General features: G+C 41.4%; 2 protein-coding genes across 3 annotated transcripts; both read right to left on the reverse strand.

The window, feature by feature from the left end:
• Positions 1-699: 699 nt before the first annotated feature.
• Positions 700-7,798, reverse strand: LOC130212144 (uncharacterized). Its single transcript, XM_056443283.1, has 8 exons — positions 7,707-7,798; positions 5,919-6,028; positions 5,143-5,227; positions 4,859-5,054; positions 3,289-4,373; positions 2,371-3,170; positions 1,976-2,185; positions 700-1,887 (listed from the first exon to the last, which is right to left on the reverse strand). Exons 1-8 carry the CDS (start codon positions 7,796-7,798, stop codon positions 1,643-1,645), a joined length of 2,823 nt encoding a protein of 940 aa, XP_056299258.1. The 3' UTR covers positions 700-1,642.
• Positions 7,799-14,264: 6,466 nt separating this feature from the next.
• LOC130212005 (E3 ubiquitin-protein ligase ZFP91-like) lies at positions 14,265-20,425 on the reverse strand. 2 transcript variants are annotated; one of them, XM_056443088.1, is made up of 12 exons: positions 20,137-20,425; positions 19,533-19,893; positions 19,107-19,138; positions 18,884-19,006; positions 18,720-18,756; positions 18,522-18,608; positions 18,235-18,396; positions 17,913-17,963; positions 17,749-17,827; positions 17,432-17,546; positions 16,817-16,916; positions 14,265-16,216 (listed from the first exon to the last, which is right to left on the reverse strand). In XM_056443088.1, the coding sequence occupies exons 2-12, from the start codon at positions 19,865-19,867 to the stop codon at positions 15,412-15,414; spliced, it is 1,926 nt and encodes a 641-aa protein (XP_056299063.1). In that variant the 5' UTR covers positions 19,868-19,893; positions 20,137-20,425; the 3' UTR covers positions 14,265-15,411. The 2 variants fall into 2 exon arrangements, with proteins under 2 accessions (XP_056299063.1, XP_056299062.1); XM_056443087.1 differs by having other exon boundaries at positions 19,533-20,425.
• Positions 20,426-23,775: the final 3,350 nt, after the last annotated feature.

The following is a 23,775-nucleotide window of genomic DNA, read 5'->3' on the forward strand; positions in this document are numbered from 1 at the left end:
ATTTTCAGTGATAACAAAATGAAAGATATGATACTATGCATTTATACCCTATTAGTAAACAAACTGAATTGCATACCAATTTAATTGATAACCAAATTACAATAAATGATGACTTATTGCATGTGCAACTCTTTTTGGAATTTGGGTACATTTTCTGACTTCACAACTATATATTCTCTTGCCTTTTGGTGATTTTGGTTTCTCAACCATTCAGTGAAGACACTACAAGCAGAAATAGTACACTCAGTCTGCAAGTCACTCAAAAAAACTGCTTTTTGCTAACTTTAATTGTATTGGTCTTGCAAAAGAAACTGTTGGTGGAGTTGAGCTAATTCAGCACAAAGCATTCTGGGAAGGTTCTCTGAGGGTGGCATCAACAAGGGAAGAGCCGAGCGAGACGGTCGGTCACAAACTGACATACAAAAGATAACAATAATCCCACTCTGGCTCGAGCACTAAACCAAAGTTTAACAAACATGTTGACATCTGGATGGAGGCAGTTTTACTCTTTTATTCTGTCATCACTTGTTAAAAATGTAAAATTATTTTAGAATGTGTTTTTGTGATTCACAGATTGTTTTTAAAATAAACTCAATCGATATTTGAGCTTGTATTTACCCGTTTCTTATATTCGCTTTGTTTCACTCTGCATCGACAATGTAAAACTCACTTTACAATCCAGTTTAAGAAAACACAGCAAAATGTCATACACTTTAATAAGTACAGGTAGTATTTACAGTATATACACCATAACACAATACTATGCCATCACTAGTGTATATTTTTTCATAGATTAGGAAATATTTACATTATGGATAAGATCATAAATTGATTCGGAAATTATTATTTGTTAAAATTCTGATACACAATAAATTCAAGTAGGTGTACCTTGATATGGAGTAGTCTGACAACGACCATGGTCGAAGAAGTATCCAAGAACCACTTCACAGGTGCATAATGGTCCGAGACTATGAAGAATACTTTTTAATACGCTCATCAATTGGGCACCATGGGTTGAGTCAATATCAAACAAACTGTACAAGTTAATTTATACATACATACATACATACAGTCCACCTGTGGTGATCTCAAAAGATCGGAACCATTGCTTTCTTCTTCTTCCAAAGCTTTACACATTCATGTTTGGTCATCAGCCTTCAGTGGAAGCAAACACGAGACCAAGGATTGCTTACTGTAAAGTGTCCTGGTGGTCTAAAGCATCTACCGCAACCCTGTGGATTGGCATCACTGCAGGGGCATGTTGTTGCATGTCACCTTCGCTCTCCTCTATCTCCATCTGTTCTCCACTATCAACTATTTCATGAAGTAAGGATGACAGAAAAAACAAAATAATCACTGTTTGAATTCATATTCACATTTGTGCGTATATCTTGTCCAACAGCTTAAAAGTACACCTCGAACAGCCACTGGGCGTCCCCCATACGGAGTATGGACGATCATTGACGGGAGTAACTCATTACTACACAACTCACTGATGACCGGGGGGGATGAGACATTGCATGCACCCAACTTCAGGTACGGCACCCAAAAAGAGAAGCTGCACTCCACCTTTTGTCTTCATTATGATTGCTGGTGCTTTATACATTATGGTAGGCGTCCTGTGCCGTGTCTTTGTTTTGACCTAGCAGACCGAGGCAGCGTTTTCTCTCCTCCCTTGCTTCTTCAGCAGCTGGATGCGGTTGTGAACGTAGAACTTGATAGACCTCCAGTTTCGCTGGTTGCTCACCAGCAGAGGGCAGAGTTCGAGGCAGCGCTCACAGTCCGCTTTCGCAGGGACTCGCAGCTCTATGAGGTTCCTCTTCAGGTGCGTCTCCACTGCTACACGCTCAGCTTCTGACCACGGGCGCTTAAGAACACCGCGCTTCCCTGTGAGAGAGCAGAGTGCATCGGATCAGATTAATAAGGAAGTGACTGAAGTTATGGAGGTCACAGACTGATATGGGCAGACGGTTACCTGATTTGGGTGGAATGCATCTTCTCTTATGAACATTGGCTCTTGATGGGCTAACTGGAGAGGGAATGGGTGCTCTCTTCTTCCGTGGCGGTCGCCCTGGTCCTTTCTTCTTCACAATCACCTCCGTTTTCTCCTTAACTTCCTCTTTAGCTTTTTCTTCCTCTGCCTCTGAATCCTCTGAGAAGGAGTCAGCCGAGTTGCCAGACATTACTGTAGGACAGAGATGAAATGGAGGGTAGTTAACTCAAATCAAATGAATAACATACAGCTTAATATTTTAAGAAAGGTGCAGTGCTGTAACTTATTAATAATGTTTGTTAATTAATTGGTGGACAGTAGTCAAATCTGTCTGTACCGCCAAACCTACATATGATATACATGATGTAACTCCTTACCATCCAACTCAAGGCAGATATGCTGCAGGCTCATCCCTCGGAAAAGCACGCCCTCCTTCTCTCCATAAAGGACCACACGACCCACACGACCCATCAGTGCTGGATCCCGTATGATAGTGGAGCAGTTCTGAGTCACATGGTACTCTCGTTCAAGGAACTCTTCCAGCTGTTTGGTGGCTGCATGCTGGCCCTCCCCTTCATCCAACAGGAGCAGTTGAGTCAGTATTGCCACCTGCCGCCGTACACGCGTCGCCGTCATTGCTCCGGGGTTTTTGGCCCCGCTGGATCGTGCCAGGTTTCTCAGAAGGTCCGTGCCCCGGAGCGGTGTGGCAGGAGAGTGATAGGGCCGTGAGAAGACATATGGGCTCTCTGGGTCCACGCCCACATTGGGACTGGTTTGAAGGAGTAGGTCCATGCAGGACTCACAGTGTGGCGGGAGAATAAGTGGCTGGATGCGACCACGCTTTCCCAAAACACTAGCCCGCGGAAGGTTACGGAGGACCTGGCGCTCAAAGGGGGACAGGAGGACTTCCATGCCAGAGGGGGGGCTGTTGCTGGAGCTAGCCAGAGGGGTGATACGGTTGCGGTAGTCCTGGATAGTGAGCTTGGCAACCTCACATTCCCTGTGGCGGTTGTAGAGGATGAGCAGGGACAGGCTGGAATGGCAGAGGAGGCGCCAGCACTCAGCAGAGTGAGGAGAACGGCTCAGAGAAAGGAAAGAGGAGTGCTGCTGTCGGCGGAGGTAGACGACCAAACAGGAGAGGGAAGAGAGCAGTGGAGGCATGTGATGTCTCTGTGTGCTGGAAGAGACCAGAGCGTGGGAAAAAACGTTTTTTAAAGAACTTGAAACCACAAAATAACAAACTCAAAACCCTGAACAATGATAAGATCTAATTGGTAATAATAATCCAACAATACCTTACAATCTCGCCATTCTTCTCCTCTGGTGCGTCTTCTTCTCCTTCTCCACTCAGCTCCAGATCTTCGTTTGGATCTATGTCTGGTTCTGGAGTAGGAGGCGGAACCAGCTCCTCTTGACTTATTGAGCTCTCCACCTCCACCTCCACCTCCACCTTTTGCTGCTCTTCGTGCTTCTCTTTCTTCATCCTCCGACCCCTTCTGGGAGCAGATGGAGGAGGTGGTGATGGACTCTTAACTTGGGTCACCGGCGGGGGCGCGGGGCATTTTGCGGTGGGCAGTTGTAAGCTGGGCCCCTTCTTGGCGGCTGCGGGCTGAGTAGAGGAAGGCGGCGAAAGCAAAAGAGAGAAAGAGACGCTGCCTGTACTCGAGCGCGTAGCTGGCGATTCCCTCTCCCTGGAGAAGAGGGGAGGGGGAGCAGGGTTGGAGGCCGAGGGCTGAGGGACAGTGAAGGAATGACTGTGAGTGGCAGAGGTCGCGGACGATGATGGGTGAGGGTGTGAGGCGCTGCCATTTGAAGAGCTGTGTGTGTTCAGGTGTGCCTGCTCCATGGCTGTGCGTACGTCTGGCTGGTTAGCGTGGTGCTTCTCCAGGTGGCGTGCCAGAGAGCGATAGTGGCGGCCGCAGTACGGGCAGTGCTGCCGCCGGCTCACTGTGGCACTGCTGGAGCTTCCAATGTTTATGTTGATATTGTTGTTAATGTTGGTGGTCGGAGGCGTCAGGGCGCTGGCTGGGGGCTGGGGCTGGGATCTGGCCGGGGCTGCGACAGGTGCCGGGTGGGAAAAGGATGAGCAGGGATGCCCTGGGGCTCTGGAGGAGGCGGGCGTGCTTTTCTTCTCTGAATCGACCGCGTCGGGCAGCTTGCGCTTCTTGCGCCGGCGAAGCATTCGGCCCCTTATTTCCTCAATTTCCTCTTCTTCGTCGTCGTCGTCGTCGTCATCATCTTCCTCCTCCTCATCCTCCTCACGGTCTGAGTCACTGGGCTCAGAGTGGGTCAGTGGGGAGGATGAGGGCGATAATGACCAGGAGGGGGTAAGGTAATCGGAAACTGAGAGGGACAGTGGATGTGGGCCAGCCTCTTCCTCCTGGTTAGACAAATTTCAAATTAATACAAACTAAATACCATCAACATGTAGCTAAGATCCACAGGAGTTACATAGTTGGATTAGGGCCACAATGTTCCCGGTTCTAGATAATGTCTCTTGTCATCTTTGTCATAATATGTCCCAAAATGTATGACTTTTAAAAAGCACAAATGTATAGTTCCATGAGCAAGGGACAACATATCCCTGTGATCTGTATGTGTGTGAGAATGTATGGCAGCAGGAAGGTGTTGATGGGACTGACTCAAAACAAATGAGTGTTCTCGTTGGTGGTAATGAAGGAACTTGTCTCACTGTGCAACTGTGAGGCTTATTGATGCGTTTTCAATATTTTTTGGACAACAATTGTGCGTTATGGCACCGCTCTCCACCTCCACCGTTTGCTGCTTTTACGTTACATCAGATTTAGGCAAGTTGGTCTTTTAATGGAATTTATAGCAATCTGAAATCCCCAGTTAGTAGCTCACCATTGCATTCTCTCCCCAGTCTGTCAGGCTGTAGTCCACTGTGATCTCCTCGCCTTTGGCGATGTCTCTGATTGCTATGACAACCAACCGCACCTGGGTCCCACAGTGGACTTCTCTAATCCGGCAGTTGGGTGGTGGATGGAAAAGGACAGGTCCCCGAACACCACTCGCTCCCTCCTCCCCCAACTCCGGCACACTGAAAGACATAATGTGACATCAGCAATATGGACCCCTAACCTAGAAAAACATGGAAGCACGGTTACTATCGCGAGGGTCCTACTTACCAGAGCTGAGTGGGGTCGGGCAAGTAGTAGGGACTGCCCGGTGGAGGGAGGCGGTCTTCTGCACCCTCCGGGTACTGGCCCTCACCTGGGACAGAATGGACTCTATAACATACCTAATTTGTACTTGAAATCAATAATAGTAACATATTTAAATGTTTGTCATCGTGACATGTCACACCACAGGACAAATTGTATAAGAAAAACTTCAAAAATAATGAAATTATACCAAAAAAAATCTACGGAACACTACCAGTTTAGAAAAATTCAGCATTTCAACATTATAATTTCATACAACTGTAATCCTCATTAGAACTTTATTTAAAAAAGTACTGTTTCACCCGTATATAATAATAATAACCTTCAATTTTATATCGCGCTTCTCTAAATACCCGAAGTCACTTACAGAGTCCAGAGTCCAGTAGTCATTCACACACACAGTCGTCCCGGTGGTGGTAAGCTACATCAGTAGCCACAGCTGCCCTGGGGCGGACTGACGGAAGCGTGGCAGCCAATCAGCGCCTACGGCCCCTCCGACCACCACCAACATTCATTCACATCCATACGAACCGGGGTGAGGCTGCGGTGCATGTCTTTATGATGGTGGGGGAAACCGGAGTAAACCCACACAGGCACGAGGAGAACATGCAAACTCCACACAGAAAGGACCTGGAACGACCGGGACTCGAACCCAGGGCCTTCTTGCTGTGAGGCGACAGACTGAGCCACCGTGCTGCCCTATATGTCAACTACCCATATATATATATATGTGTGTTTACCTGGGCTGTAGCTGTGTTCTGACATGCTCTCCTCCTCTTCATCTTCTGTTACGTACACCCGGTCACACACCTTGACAGGTGTCCCCTTCCTTTTTCTCCCACACACTCGCCTGTAAAAAATTATTAAAATAAATAAATAACTGTGCTTCATTTAGCATAATGATACGTTTCCTCTGGTAAATATTCAAGCGGAGGGCAGCTGAAATGAGCAGAGGTGGTTGTGACTCATCCACAACAACAATAAGGCTACTAACTACTCAACTAGTGATGGTAGCAGCAGTGGTGTCGACAGTGTAATTTTTGCTCTTCCACTTGACAAGCCATCAAAACAAAGACATTTGGATGTTTGCAAATCCCACAAATAGTCTAAGTTTTAGTATAAAAACTACAGTAGGAGAAAAGTAGGCAAAGACAAGACAAAGAGACATATCAACGACAGCATCCCATTCATTTCATCTGGGGGTTATCAATTTAATATATTTCTGTTCAGTATGTTGATAAATTGTGCCATTAATCTATTTATCCTAGATTGCCAGGAACTAGGGAAATACTAAAAACAGATATTTTTAAAGTGTCTGTATTGCCCGATCAACAAGTTAGAACCCAGCAAATCTTCTATTTACAATGACGCAAAACAAAAAAGCGAAAAACTATCATATTTGACAGCTGGAAACAACACATTGTTTCCTTGATAACTGGTAAAAAAGGACAATATATTTCCTGTAGTCCAACTCCATTATTTCCGCACCAATCAGATATGTCTTTTGTTAAAGACTGCATACAGTTGTCAGCTCATCACAGACCATTTAAAATGCTCTTTGTTGACACCACAATGATTTGCATTCTGTCCACCATATTTAAGTTTGCTCGCCATCATTTCAGAATATGTTTTAGTACCATGTCAAAGCTACTTTCCATGCACTCTAGCTGAAGTCTACAGGTGTTAAGCAGTCTCTGGATTGATGCGATGATCGACGACCATGATTATGAAACACAGATCGACAATAAACAAGCATCTTGTGTTTAACCTGATTTCATCTATCTTGGTTTATCACAGATGTTGTATCTATCGATATATTGAAATGGCCCCACCCCTTTATCAATCACGTCAGAGTATACATGCATTAACAGAGACATGATCAGCACAACAAAGCCTGGTGACAGTCAACTGTTTTCAGATGCATTTCAGCCACGGTCAGGAACTTTGTTTACTCTCAGCCATACGAGCAACGAGCCGCGCTCTGCAGCAGCTGAGCAGTCAAGCAGCGTCTCGAGCACAATAACACTGACGTGACGAGGTGGTTTGGTGGCTCTTATGTTTCGGGACCTGCGGTCTACTCCATCTGGCATGACAGGGGTTCTCGACAACACCGCATATCACCGGCCAGCGAGACGCATCGCGGACGATTCCTGCTGGGTGCATGCTAACATTGATGCTAAACCACAGCTAGCATGTTAGCTTCCAGCAGCTAGCGTTGAGACTTATGTCCCGTCAAAACATCAACAAATAATAAGACGTGTGACTAAATGCGAGCCGAGGCGGGCAAGGGAAGACGCAGCCTCCCGTGACAACACTGCAACTAAAAAACTAAGAAATAATGACTCCCCTCTCTGCGTTTTCTCCATTATAACGCTGAAATCATGCACACGAAGAAGAAGAAAAAGGGCTTCTGATGTTAACTAAACAAACGTGCACGGTCGCAGCGCGTGCGTCTCAGGCTCCTGCATTTTGCTCACAAACCCCCCGGTGAAAACCAGCCCGCGCGGGAACAACCTCCGCTCACTCACCCCCTCGGCGGCGGCGGTTTGCTCCCATCCCCGTCGCTGTCGAGGGTCGGTGGCTCCCGGTAGTCAAAAGGCGACCGTACATTCTCCGCCATTAGGACTCCCTTCCCTACCTCTCGCGCTCCGGTAGATTGCTCAACGCGCATGTGCACAACATCCTTTGGGGTTCTCATGGTAAAATGGGGTGCATCCACCTCTGAGGAAGATAAAGACCTTCAACCTCAAGATTCACATTTAGTGTGATGCGTTGATTTAAATTAGAGTAATTACGGCTCTTCAATAGCTAGTTCATGCATCCACGTGGAAGTGCAGTCAAATCAATGCTTTGGAATCAGTTGGACCTGTTACAGATTGAAGTGAAGCCTACATTGGCACATCGGCTATTATCTGTCTGGGGTCCTGGAGACACAGGGCCCTCTTTCCCAGCTGGACAACATACTGAACACTGTTGAACTTATCTTCATTTCACGAGAATCATTAGAAACGTTATTTTAAAATGACATATTTCAGAAGTGCAACACAAAACAAATATTCGTCACCATGAATAAAAGTCTGTCAAACAGGACATACAAATAATCAACATATACTTGAACTTACTAGTAGTACATAAATAAATCCCCTGCAACCATTTCATTCTTAACATTATTAGGCTAGAGTGTAATACTAAGTCATGAATGTGTGACAATCATTCAACTGTTGTAGCTGTTTTGGTTGGAGCTATTTATTCACTATATACGGCTTCAGGTAGTTTTAGTCCAGTGCCTCCCAACCTTTATGGCTCCAGGTGTTGTTTTCTATGATCTTGTGTTTTTACAAAGTCTTCATCTGAAAAGCAACTAGTTATTAAAGCTGTCAAATGGGAGATACAATTAAGACACAAAAACATTTCCCTCTGACATTTGGTGGAGTACAAATATAAAGTAGCATAAAATGGAAATACACAACTACAGCACCAGTGCCTGTAGTAAACTCCTTGTGTAAATGTACTGTAACATTTTCACCTGTGTGTAAAAAGGATTAAATACAATAGTTATCCCTATACGTATATCTGTGATTGGAGTTGACAGTTTTTGCACAACTTCAATACTTTTCAACTTTTAGGGTTTTAACAAGAGAAGAACATAAATCAGTATTTCATAAAGCTTTGTTTGTGTCTGTAATTTTCTAAAAATATCCAAAGAAGTTTCGTGGAAATACAAATTTCATGGAAAAAATTATAGGGTGTGTAGACAGGTTTGTCAAATTACTACTGAATTTAAACCTAAGAAAATATTTATGAAATTTATGATAGGAAACTATTTTTTTTAGAATTGCATGCTTCCACTAGAATAATTTCTAGGCTCTGCTCAACATCATCTATAATTACCCAATTAGGAGTTTATCAGATCAACAAGTAGTATAATATATATATACAGACACATACTCTATCTACGTTAAATTATATAGCTCCTAAGAAGGTGGATCACACACACGCACAAATGCACGCACACGATTTGATGTTGTACAAAAAAAGTAAAGCCAAGGTGAAGAAGAAGTGTTAGTGAGTTTTAATCGTCAATGCACATCCAGTTAATCATCACAGAGATAAAAAGAAAAGCATGGCATTAGGAAATACCATTCCAACAAGCCTGGAAGTCACAGTTCATTCAATCAGCAAGATGATGCTGCGTCAGGCATCGAACACCACAGTGAAGTTGTTGTGTTGCAGTGTGTTCAATACATTTGGCTACAGATGGTACAATCCTACCGTGAACTATTAGTCAAACACCATCGTCTTAAACATCGGTTTCACCTCCCATAGAAGGGTATGACAGAAAAGATTGGAGAACCATTGGTCGTATATTGCAAACTCGTTAACAGTGTAGCAGCATATTCAAGTATAAGATCAGGAGAGAACTTGGGGACCAGAGCGGCAAACATTACACTTGATCATCACAGATTGTTCCAAACAAATCAATACAGGCAGTTCACGTTTGATACGGAGTTAGCTGGATTAGATGATGTTAATAAGGTGGGACATGAAAAGCCAAGTGACCTATTAAAATAGCTGATGGCTACAGATTCAGCTGCACATCATTCACAGTTTATCAGTCATGTATTTTTGGCTACATTCGAGGAGTTTTTCTTGTGTTAGGAGCAGCAGACAATTAGTCACGTCGATTAAATTATAATAAATAACACACGTTACAAAAAAATCAATGTTTAAACAGTCCAACTGGCCACTTCACAAACCAAACCAAAAGTTACACCTTGAAAAGTCTGCACTCACTTCCTTGTCAAAGTAAATACCAACGGTAGCAAACTAGAGGTCATTTCAGAACTCTGTGTTGAAATACCAACGTTTGGGAAAAGCTGTTTTCATGGCTTTGTTAAAAGGAGATTAGTTGTGATTTTAGTTAAGCAGTACAATGTGTAACCTCTAGTTTTCACAGCGTATAATCCAGAGCTAGATATTCATTTTGGAATAGATAAAAGCTGGCTGTTAGTGTTGAGTTCTCTCATTCATAGATCATAGATGTTGGATTGAAACTAATCAGACGTCTTCTGTTCCTTCCCTCTCTGCGTATAAGACATGGAGGGTCTGCGCAGCATGGTCAGCCCAGTGGACCAGCTCCAGCAGGACCCGATAGGTCCACAATTTAAGCCCAAAAACTCCCCCTGCACCATCGGTTTCCTACACAGAAGAAAGCAACTTAACATCCACTATCTTTTATCATAAGATACAGAACAAATGGATAAGAAAAGGTTTTACGGGGATCGATAGGCTGAAGAAAAACACTCTTTATGTTAAAGTCAGGCTTCAACTTCCTAAAGTGAATATACCTACACATTATCATTCATTTTTAGGACTGTTTATGGTGACAAATGCAAGTCTGATATTCACATTTAGCTGCTAGATTCTCCACTTTGTTCACCAGCTAGATGCTAACTTGGTCTGCCTGCTGTTTGGTGCTTGAAAGAGTAAAGTTGCACGTCAATACAATGAGCTGAAAGATGCAAAAATGATGAGCAGAGTTGAAGGACCCGTGTGGTTGATGATTCCTTTTGAATTTGTCACTATGAGCTACACCTTTCACATTAAACATTTAATCCATCGTTAATATCGAAATATCGATTGTTGCAGCTGTGAACTCAATCTAAAGTTTATCATGGATATCTCAGCGATTAAGTCCAGGGTTTGAATCTTTTTTCCCAACATGAGTCATAATCCCATTAGAGGTATCATTAATATAATACAGGGTTTAGTCACAGCCCTGCTCTAACGTTTTGACATTTAACTTGTGAACAGGGCTGAGGGATGGAAGCTTGGAAATACCCTACTGTGTTGAATGTTGCTTAACAGATTTGATGTATATGAGCTCATTATTGTGATTATATGTTGATAAAGGCTTATATGAACTCATGTGGGAGACTATGCTGAATTTCATGGAGCAGGGTTCCTTGGACACCTGCATGATGACAGAATACGGCCATTTCTGCTCCGGTTGTTCAAGTATAAAAACAGTGGAAATCACGCAATATGTAAAATATGTTTGTTATGTACAATTTTTCTTTTATCTTTCAAAATATACATCTTTTAAACCCGAAGTTGGCTGTTCACGTACGAACGGTTTGAATTAGCCAGTTATATTGAGAAAGCTTGGGAGATGAAGAGAAATGATCTTTGTCAGGAGAAAGTTTGGTGTCGACCGTATTTGCAAATGTTCACAACAATACGGTACTTAACAATATATCAACCTGAATCATATGTTTTGTGAGCGTGTGTATATAAAAATACAAACTTAACTATAACAAATACTGTACCTCATTGCACTGGTGGTCTGGGGTAACTTCCAGGGTCATGTTCTCGGTCTCCACCAGACCTTTGGTGCTGCAGAGCAAGTGCTCCAGCCGGAGTCGGACGTTCTTCCTCATGGTCTCATAATCGCCCTCCAGCTCACCCCATTCCTCCTCTTCCTTCAGGATGACACAGTGGATCAGCCCCAGGCACTGCCGCAGAGCTGAATGCAGCAACTGCACCTGCTGCTCCGTGCTCGGCTCCTCGGAGTCCGGGGAAAGGGACACCATGCGTCCTGCGTCAGGGGTGTGGTCCGAGAAGAAGGTCTCCTTCTCTTTCTGAAAGGGGCGAGGACAAGATATTCATGTCAACTTGACGACGAGTACAAAGCAGACGCAAGGTGCTTCTCGACCTTTGCAGGTTGCGCCTCACATTTTTTTATTTAAACTCAATTACACATTTAACACTAAATGACAGCCATATCGATCAATTAAAGGGACTTCGAAAAAGGCAGGATGAGGCACACAAGCATGACAGATGGAGAAATCCAATACACTATATCCATTAGGTAGCCCAGGGGAAATGGAGGGGAGGTGGTGGGGGGGCTTTCAGTGGGATTACACTACATTCCTTTCAAGAATTCACAAGTGCATACTGGTGAATGCTCATGAGCAAACACACACACACAGTAAAAAAGTAAAAACACATCACTCAAATGCGACAGGTAGCCTAGCTGGCATGTCTCAGTACCGATAGCGGGGTTGTGCCCCACCGGCCCGGGGACGACGAGGTAAACAGACCGAGTGTGGCGGCGGGTGACTCACGTAGAGCTGGAGCAGACGAGCACATTCGTGGTGCAGTAGCCGGGCAAGAGCCACCGCTCTCCCCGTCCGCGACGGGTCAGGCACCGGCGCGTCCGGCGCAGTCATCGGCTGCTCCTCCTGCTCTGCCATTTGCACTCCAGCCCCGTGTGTGTTGTCGGCGGCGTCGCGGCCAGCTGGATGAAGACCGAGCAGAGGAACGTGCGGCCCCCTGACGTCAAGTGTTGGCACCGAAACCGGGGGGGGGGAGGGGGGGGGGGATACTTTAACGATTCGAAGACATGTCGCAGGTTGTTCCAGCGAGTGTGAATGAAGTGTGTTTATGTTGGAGTGCACGCAAAACGAGAGGGGATTTAATTGGTTGCGCCAGACACGAGGGGCGATTTTAGAGCGACGTACAGACTTTTTTCTCTTTTTTTCTCTTCAATAGCGTCACCATGTTAAACTATATTTGTTTAATCTGGTTTAAAGGACGTGTCAAGAATCGACAAAAACTTCAGAACAGTTTTTTAAATTATTATCCATGTGAACACATTTTCTAATAAATAAAGATCATAAGATTATGAGTGTTCAGTAGTAGTGGCAGTGCACAGAGGTATATTTTATTTTCTAAGATTGCTTCAAAAGAACTCTTTATTGTGGGTTCGCAGTCACGGTCAGATAATGAGGGAAAAAACTATACCAAATATTTTCTGAGCAATTTCATTTCCAAAACTGCTTCTTAAAGGGTCAGAAAGCTGACACATTACCTGTATTCCTTATTACAATAATTATAACTTGATAACTCATTCTCTAACTTTAAAAGACTTGTATCATTTGGTTTACACAGTACAAAATGATTCATGTAATCTTTGCAAAACACAATTTCCAGAAGACTAAATAATCTGTAGGCATCAAGAGAGCTGTTATTAATTTATTTTTTTATTTTTATTATATATATATATATATATATACCTCGATGGACTGGCGGCCTGTCCAGGGTGTCCCCTGCCTTCGCCCTATGTCAGCTGGGATCGGCTCCAGCGCCCCTAATGAGGATAAGCGGTATTGATAATGGATGGATATATATATATATACACACACATATACAGGACTGTCTCAGAAAATTAGAATATTGTGATAAAGTTCTTTATTTTCTGTAATGCAATTAAAAAAACAAAAATGTCATGCATTCTGGATTCATTACAAATCAACTGAAATATTGCAAGCCTTTTATTCTTTTAATATTGCTGATTATGGCTTACAGCTTAAGAAAACTCTAAAATCCTATCTCATAAAATTTTAATATTTCCTCAGACCAAGTAAAAAAAAAGATTTATAACAGCTGAGTGTTTGTCAAGGCTCAGAAAACCCTTGCAGGTGTTTCGAGTTAATTAGACAATTCAAGTGATTTGTTTAATACCCTACTAGTATACTTTTTCATGATATTCTAATATTTAGAGATAGGATATTTGAGTTTTCTTAAGCTGTAAGCCATAATCAGCAATATTAAAAGAATAAAAGGCTTGCAATATTTCAGTTGATTTGTAATGAATCCAGAATGCATGACATTTGTTTATTTAATTGCATTACAGAAAATAAAGAACTTCATCACAATATTCTAATTTTCTGAGACAGTCCTGTATATATATATGTGTGTGTGTGTCATAAAGACAATACCGCTAACATTATAGAAATTCTCTTTTCTCAATTTCTTGGTGTCTAAAATTTTTAATTATATGGTTTACTATACACATTTTTTTAGAAAGTGTAATCATTAGGATTCAAGATTGGTATCAGTGTGTGTAGATCAAGTTCTAAATGATGTTTACATATGTGCTTTGATGCTGTTTTTCATTAAAATGGTGACCGAATCTGACTAAAACATATCGATGCTAGTAATTAGTCGGTTTTGACCTTTTTCATAAATTAACTATATTTGTTTCATCTGGTTTAAAGGACGTGTCAAGAATAGACAAAAACTTCAGAACAGTTTTTTTAATTATTATCCATGTGAACACATTTTCTAATAAATAAAGATCATAAGATTATGAGTGTTCAGTAGTAGTGGCAGTGCACAGAGGTATATTATATTTTCTAAGATTGCTTCAAAAGAAAATGTATGACAACAACTATTTCCATCCTAATACCGCTGCCTGCATAGTCTTAACTGTGAACAAATATTAAGGCAACAATCTGTAACTAATTAAATCAGATGCTTTAGTTAAATTTGGAAGGGAAGTGATAACTTGGGTCCAGGAAAGTGAATACAAGAAGGGCATTTTAGATATTTTTCGATAGAAAATGTGATTATGGGCCTTTTTCACATAATAACATAATAATAATATGTTGCATAGGATGCTGACTCACTGTCATGACTGACTGGCACTTAAAGATAACGGAGCCATCAGTAATATTAGTAACACTTGTGCTTTTCCTACTATATGTCAAAATGTCTGCTGTGAAAGAAAATATCTTGCTTCATCTCAAAACATTTCAACATAATATAATATTATGTTATTATAGATTTTGTGTGATTTCTGCACGTCAAAATCATTTGTGGAAAGGCCCAGACTAGACGGGTAGCTTGTGGTCGTCCTGCAACCACATGTCGAAGTGCCCTTGAGCAAGACACTGAACCCCCAGTTGCTCCCCGGGTGCTTCACTGCAGCCCACTGCTGATTAATGACGAAGGATGAGTCAAATGCAGAGAAGAATCAATAAAGTGTACATTATTATTATTATAATATGGCCATGAGGGATATATATGTATTTGTTTATGTTACTTCCTTGTACAATTTGTACTATCATGCAACCTTTTTAACCTCTAAACATTTTTTAACATCCAAACATATAAACAAACACAAGTCACAAAATCAAAACATCCAGAAAGTGGTAAAAGAAGTGTTTGTAATCTATAATATAATAAATCATACTCCCTGATATAAGTAGCTATCTGTCGCTATGTACTTAGTATAACTACTGTATTACACTCCATGGAGATAAACATTTCAAATATTTAGAATAACAGCTTCAACTTTTGACAGGTCCTTCAGTCTTTTGCTCTTTTCTTAAATTAAAACTTCCCTGTGCATAAAGTTCATGTTAAGATCATTGTGTGGTCTTTTATTTAGATTAAACTGTCTCCATGAACTTCAGCACACTGTAAAAGAATATGTCTCCCTCCTTCCCTCTCCCATACAATCCCCTCATCCTCCTTTCTCCTTTCCTCATTACCCTCCCACATAATTTCCTCGACATCCTGATGACCGCCACCCACCACCACCCTGTCCCACAGCTCACCCTCCCCTGGTAACTGTTCATCCTCATCCGTCTCCCTGCCCCACTGCATGGCCTGCTGGGAAGCCAGGGAGGCCGTGGAGGCCAGTGTGGTGACGGAGCTGGAGCTCAGGGTGAGGAGGGTGCTCTGAGGGTCCGCAATGGTCATGGACGCGACGGTGCTGGCCGGAAGGGTGGAGAACTGGATGAGCTGGGGGTGGCTGAGGCCGGAGAAGTTAGTCGGACGAGCAGCCGTGAGGTGCAGCAAGGTGGGGGCTTGCTGCTGGTGTGCCACCTGCACCACATGGTGCGTGGGCAGTTGGAGAAACTGGCCTTGAGATACCTGGTGGAGTGGAGTGAGCGTACTATTGGACTTGTTGAGCGCTGAGACGGTCTCTGGAGTCAAGGCGAGCACTTGGAGAGTATCTGGGATCAGTGAGGGACTGCATATTACTGAGCCCCCATTAGCTGCTCGGGCTTCAGCTATGAGCACCTCGGGGTGGCTCTTGGATTTGTGTGCAACAACGGAGTCCTTTTTCTCAAACTTTTTACCACAAATGGAGCAAGAGAACTGGTAGGAGGATTCTGCATCGTGCTTCTTCATGTGCCAGTTCAAGGATGCCTTCTGACGGCAGGTGAAGCCGCAGATCTCACACCTGCCACAGGGTGGAGACAAAGATCCGGTTTGAGTCTCATCCGTGTCCCTTGACCTCCAATTTACTCAGAATCAGTAAAAACAACAAAGTATTTAGATTTGTATTCCACTGGATACTTTGGGGTCATTATTATGATCGATACATTAATATTAAGTATTCAAAAATATTGTTGTAATTAATTCATAAATTATATAATGCCGAGATGGAACAGGTTTTCTAGATATTTTATACACTATAGTGACGATACTGTGTACTCATAATAGATCGGCAAAGTAACTTCTCTTAATAAATGTACTGGAGTAGAACTAATAAATAACTAAACTAAAATACTGACGTAAAGTACCTCAGAATTGTATTTTAGTAAAAAGAATCAAACATTTGGATCACATCGTGAAATGACAGGCTGATAAAAAGAAAGCTGTTATCACAAATATTTAAATAAAATGACACAAACTCATTAATAAGAAAGTTGTTCATTAACATAGATTGTGTGCTGACAATGTGCTGCATCACTTGTAATAATGGACCCGAGCCAGACTTGAAGTTCTTCCTGGCCCACAGCACACATCGTGACATGATATTCTAAAGTTTGCTACTTACTGGATTGGTTTTTCTCCTGTGTGAATCATCCGATGCACAGCCAGGTTATGGGAGCTCTTGAAAGCACGGGCACAATACTCACAGATGTAGTCCCTTTGATCTGAAATAGAGATGACAAGCAGAATACTTAAAACTACATGATGCAACGTTTCCAATTACCTTTTATAATTACCGCTGTGAGAGCCAAATGTGATAAATACATGCATGTCTTCTATATATACACTGGGTGGGGCTGTCCTGGGGTCCTAAGCACACCTATATCAATCAGGTGAATAATTAGTGGCAGCAGGTGTTGGACCCCGGAAAGGGAAAGGGTTTTGACCGCTTTTGCGGTAGAGCTTGCCGTTTGTTTGAACCCGGATTACAAAAGAATAAACATATATTTATACAATACAACGTGTCGGAGGGTCATGTCGGCGACTGAAGGGGAAAACGACAAAAACAGCTGCTGACACGAAGAGCGCGCCAGAAAGACCTATCCGGAGGAAACTAACGCCTCAGTAGCCCAAGTAATGGACTGGGCTCCTTTAACAACCGCCATGAATAATCAAATAAACACATGGTATGTTGCCAGTCTTAATACTGCATGAATAAACATATGTGCTTTAACATCACCTGTATGATGTTTTGCATGGCGAAACAGCTGCTTCTGCAGACGAAACAATCGCCCACAGGAGGGGTGATCACACACGTACTTCTTTTTAAGCAAGTGCTGGTATTTGATATGGTGCTGAAATAAAGAAATGAGAGGAAAAGAGTTAACAGTACACCTAACTTTGTCTGAGTTCACAGATCTAACACAGAATGTAAAAATGCAGGACACCAATGTGACTTATATGGCAAAGATAATATCGTTGCTCGTGAACAATGCCACATTTAAAACAGTGCTTTTAAAAATAGTTTGGGCCGTCACGGTTGACAGGATGGCAAACCTGTAGGTAACGTGGGTGGGCCAGGACGGTACCACAGCCCTCAATTTCACAGCGGACGTACTGCACTGGGGGCTTTTTCCTAGGGGGACAGAAAAAAAAGGAAATTGTAAAATAATAATACTAGATAAAAATACTACAATGATTGTTACAACGATGACTGTTACCTTTGTTTTGGCAGCCGAGGGACGTTGTCATCTTTTTGTTGTCTACCTCTCCTAGAAGGAAAACAGATTACAAAACACAACTTTAAATGTTGACCAATACTGTAATCCTTCTTCCCAAACTTCCAATAGATTCATATATATATTGTTACGTTCTTTAAATGATGCAATGAGCAAGCATTGTGTCAGTAAGCAGGCTGTCATTTGTGGGGGTGTCTAGCTTCAGGGAACAATGAGATGTGCAATAAACATATTGTCTGTGGATTCCGCCATCAGTCCTTCTGCGCCTTCCTTTAACTAAATCATCAACTCATATTTCGCTTACTTCCTGGGTAGCTCTGCAATATTATCCACTCCGTCTTCAATCTGAACCACAATCTCTGTTGATTCTTCCTTTTTAATGTTGTCTTCTTCCTCCTCCTCCTTTTCTGACTCTTCTTTCTTGACTTCCTTTTGTTTTAATGTTGTATTCCGCCTTAATTTTTCCCTACGGAATAAGGAAATGAAGAATAAATTACTATTGCCACTAACATTTTAACAGTCATAATGTTTTTATATAAAGTAACATTATGGACTAATACTCATAATGGAAAGGCAGTGGGCTCAACATACGTCTTTGTCTCGGGTTTATAGATGAGGTCATTTGGGTCATCTCTGAATGGAGGGTCCTCGTCAACAGCTGCATCTGCATCTGCAACGCTAATATGGACATCCACACCACACTGGCCACAATTAAATTCCCATTGGCAAATCAAACAAGATATTCTACATTTTCTCTGTTGCTCATTTAAAAAAATGTATACCACTCACTTGTCATTGCTTGCTTTCAAAGAACCCGTTTCCCCTCCTGAAAAACAGAGATAATTAATATGTTTATTTATTTTCAGATTATTGCCGTTATTTGTCACCTCATAGTCATAAAAAATGTATGTGCAGTATGACGTAAAAATGAATGCACGTGGTCTTCGTCTTACCGGCCTCCATCTCTGCTTCGGGTTTGCATGCTGTTTCTGGTGTGGCGCAAGAGGCTTCGGTTGGAGGAGATTCTTTGCCTTCTCTAGATTTGGAAAGCTTTGCTCCAAGAGTCTGTTTGGATGCTGAGGAAGTCAGCGTGCCCAGGCATTAGTGATAGATGTAGTAATACTTAACAAAAACAAAATTCCTGCAAACAGATGAAAGGGACGCGTGTCTTTTTACCATTTTTGGTTGTGGGTTTCTTTGCCGCAGATCTGTGTGAGAGAGAGAGTCTGCAGTAAATAAAATTGCAAATATATAAATAAAAATCTGAAGAGTACCTTGGTGGAATATACACAGTACGTTATAACTCAACTGCCCGTGAAAACAACAGGATAATAAGAGCACAGACAGGACAACACGTGCATTTGACTAATTTGTTTTGGTTTCAACATCTGGTAAACCTATAGCTTTAAGAACTCCCAAAGCACACTTCCTACAATTACAGCCCTAACTAAGCCTCCTTACAGTGCAATCTCACTAGTAGCCTACCCATAACAAGCCTCGGAGCGTGATAAGTAACGTTAGTAAGTTAGTTTGTTGCAATAGTACTAGCGTTCGTGTACTGCAACGTATTTGACATGCATGTGTGTAACGCGAGGCACTTACTGTGTGTTTTTGGAGCGGGATCCCACAGGTCTCCCACGTCCACGGTGCATGCTCTTCGCGTTAGGCGTTTGCCTGTAATCTGCATTCTTGACATTATTAACGTTAGTCCTGCCAGCTTCAACTCGCCTGGCTCGCAGAACTCGAACACCCGACCCAGAGTCACCAGAGTCGGGGGAGGTCACTGTGGTTTTCACCAGCCTTTTACTTCCTCTTCTCCCGCTTGGCGGTTCAGTCGACACCGCGGTTGGTTTGGCGGCCTCAATTGAGTCTCCGATTATCTCAATCCCAGGACGAATACATGAAACCTCGTCTTCCCCGGAGTCCATGCTGTTCATATTGAACTGTTATGACCCTTACAGACCTGTGTAATTAACGTTAGTTGACGTAACGTCAATTATGAACAGAACATGTAACGCTAGCGCTAGCTAATAGGCTACCAACGTAACATTGAAGGCCCTTTTGGGACCAAGTTGTTATGTTAGCTCGTTTAAGAGTAACGCAAGCATTTCAATAACTATCTTATTAATAAAACAAAGTTAACGTTGTATGATAATTAAATTTGATAAACATTCAACATTATCTACTTCTTAAAGCTATAGCAAACCTCATATTTCCTAAAGCGAGGAAAGGCCCGTTTGGGATGCGTCTCCTTTAAGAGCAGCAGCAGCAGTAGCGGGGATATGCGAACATATTTTTTTGGGACTCAAGGGCTTCCATACTAATTGAAAACGGTGATTATGGGAAATGTAGTTCGAATTACAACTCGTGGATCTGTGCATTTAGGCTTTCATTGGTATTGGATTCATGCTTTTGAGCTAAACCTGTTGCAATATGAATCTATCGCAGTTATTTTGGGGTCCATGACTAATTTATGTAATAATTCGACTATTAAAAAACGTATTTTTGCTAACCAGCCTGTTTCATTCAATAGCACACATTTAGAATAGTTGTTTAACCTCTAGCCTAATTGCCTCTTACATTGGACAAATAACCAATGTAAAACAATTAAATGCATACAATGAAATATATAGATTTGATCTAATTATGATAAAGTACTGTCAACACATGAGTGACAACTATGTAGTAGGCCTATGGTTATATATGGTACAGATGTGATGCTGAGATTTGAAGGTTGGGAAGAAGTAGACTGTTTCCGGTTTTACCAAGACATATCTCAAGTGCAGCTGTACAGAGAGACTGATATGAACGTGTTTCACTGCAGATTATAATAATTATTGCTACTTTTCAGAACATGTGTGGAGGATCTCAATCAGTGTGTCTCGTGTGGAAGGACATTTGTTTAATGGCAATGCCAATCAGGGGGCTTCGAGCTAAGACATTATTGAACAAATCAGTGATTGGGTGTGCACATTTACAATGATAGAAACAACAAAACAATATGTTGGGTCCATGAATGCTATGAAAACTGTGCTCAATGTAAAATAGTATACAGGACTGTCTCAGAAAATTAGAATATTGTGATAAAGTTCTTTATTTTCTGTAATGCAATTAAAAAAACAAAAATGTCATGCATTCTGGATTCATTACAAATCAACTGAAATATTGCAAGCCTTTTATTCTTTTAATATTGCTGATTATGGCTTACAGCTTAAGAAAACTCTAAAATCCTATCTCATAAAATTTTAATATTTCCTCAGACCAAGTTAAAAAAAAGATTTATAACAGCTGAGTGTTTGTCAAGGCTCAGGAAACCCTTGCAGGTGTTTCGAGTTAATTAGACAATTCAAGTGATTTGTTTAATACCCTACTAGTATACTTTTTCATGATATTCTAATATTTAGAGATAGGATATTTGAGTTTTCTTAAGCTGTAAGCCATAATCAGCAATAAATCAGAATAAAAGGCTTGCAATATTTCAGTTGATTTGTAATGAATCCAGAATGCATGACATTTTTGTTTTTTTAATTGCATTACAGAAAATAAAGAACTTCATCACAATATTCTAATTTTCTGAGACAGTCCTGTACATATACATATTTGTGTACTCACTGACTCAGACCTACATTATAATATTCTAATATAACCAACAGATCTGACGGTTGGCCAATGATGCATTAGGCATCTTCCAGGAGTGAATGTGAATATATCTGTGAGTGTATACAGGGTATTGGAAAAGAGAGCAAACTTATCTTTGAAAAAATGTTTCCTTATTGTTTATTTTTCACCAGCTCAACAAAAAAACAACTCTTGCATAAAATGTCTTCAGCTTTCATCCACTGAATCAAGAATCAAGTTTGATGGGTGTGTCAGGGTAAATTGAAATACACAGAATTGTTAAGCGCATGACTAATCATATGCCAAAATAAACTGGTCGGATTAATGCTGAATAGGTTGCTATTTCTGCCCATGATTAATACCATCAGAATATGTGCTAGGATACTGAAGGACTTTCAGTTGAGGAACAGCTTCCTCAGAACTTGTTGTTTTGACATTTTTACCAGTGACAAGTCATACTCATCCAAACGTACTGTCAGACTAATCAAACGCAATTACAGAAGGAACACATTTTTGCACACCGTAATCTTCCTTTATTCCTAATTCCTTGCCATCTGTGGACAGCAGCCTATCTAACAATATACAGATGCCTTCCTATTTCCGTCAAAGCTTTTAGGACTGACAGGTGTGATCATAGGTGTGATTATGGCAGGTAGAACTGGTTTTGTGAGACACGTAAATTGAACTCCCTGTTCAATTTTCTTTTACACTTATCAGTGTGCTTAAGATTCATGCAAGATAGGAGGTGAATGGTGTTGAACGGTCAGTGCGATTTTTAAAAAACATTATATTCCTATTTAACTCATTTGAATACCTTTGTCTGCAAGGTCAAGTCAGTTCAGGATGCTGTGTTCAAGTTGTGTTTTATTCACTATTTTAATTAAAGTGGTTGATGTTTGGTGGAGGTGTATCTCTACAAGAATACACAGTGTTGCTGTTGAGATTCAGAGGTACAATGTTTTCCGGCTGTTTTTAAATAGCAATTACTTTCAGTGTGTTTCCATTCACCTGTTTTATGCACATCAGTATCACTAGAACGCTGCAGGAATGAGTCCTAAAACCTTTTCACATTTTGGTTCCCTTGTAACTTTTTTTGCTTACTAAGTTTGAACATTGTTTTAATGGGGTTTTGGTGCCTGAAAGAAAGTCTGTGGATAACACACTGAATAGATTTTAACATTCTGTTCCACAAGATTAAATAAGTCAGTAAATACTCCTTCCATGAATTTTAAAGCTTTTTTTGTATTTTAATAAATAAGGTAGCTAAATGAGAATACCAAACGTCATGACGCCGATGAGTCTACCTTAACTGCCTTCATTGTGTATCCCCGTGCTCGTGGTACCATGGAGTAATACAATAGTTTAGGGCTTTAGCTTTTTACTTTTTACCTAATTGGAATTTTTAGATTGCATTTACACTTTAAAAAATCATACAAGTGAAGTTCTTTTCTGAATAGTGTCTTGTTTAACAATGGAAATGTAAATCCAATGTAAATTCAGATTGGCTTTCTTGTTGCTGGAACCAGTGTGATGTAACGTTCGGGGTTGGCCTCCAAAAATACATCAATCTTCAGAAATACGTCATCCCTGAAGCATTCTATTGACACAGCATGTTGGAGTTGGAATTAGAAGCAGGCGGAATCGAAGCAATACTATTGATTGATTCTGACAGCACATTTATGTAACACAGTTTAAAGCAGGTGTGGAAAATACAGACTTTATATTGAATGTATTATTTCCCTCATGCCATGTATAATAGTATCAAGGTTACCGTATCACAAAAATATAAAAACATATTTAAGCTTTGTGGTTGTGTTTACAGTTTTGCACAAGAAAATAGAATAATAATGGCTGCCCACTTCCGTATTGTAGCCTGTTGAGATCTAGTTTACACACACATTGAATATATGGAAAATAGAGATTTTCATCAGGCCCTTTTGATGTCAGATATTTCCATGTGTCACGGCAACGAAAGCATGTGTAATGAAATCAACAATTGATGTGCTGCACTTAACATCTTACAGTAAGTGATGCCTGTGAGCCAATATAAACATATCAAACATTGAAACTGGATCACCTTATGGGAAAGTAGCTATTGATAGTGTTGTTAACAGGGACTCCACCAATTGTACTCGTCAGAGTCTGTTTACACATGTTGGAATGCTACTACTTATGTTACATTTTTTTTGTATAATCTCCTTTTTTGACCCCAGATGGAGTTGTCAAA

Source organism: Pseudoliparis swirei, chromosome 21, assembly GCF_029220125.1.
Source record: "Pseudoliparis swirei isolate HS2019 ecotype Mariana Trench chromosome 21, NWPU_hadal_v1, whole genome shotgun sequence".
NCBI lineage: Eukaryota > Metazoa > Chordata > Actinopteri > Perciformes > Liparidae > Pseudoliparis > Pseudoliparis swirei.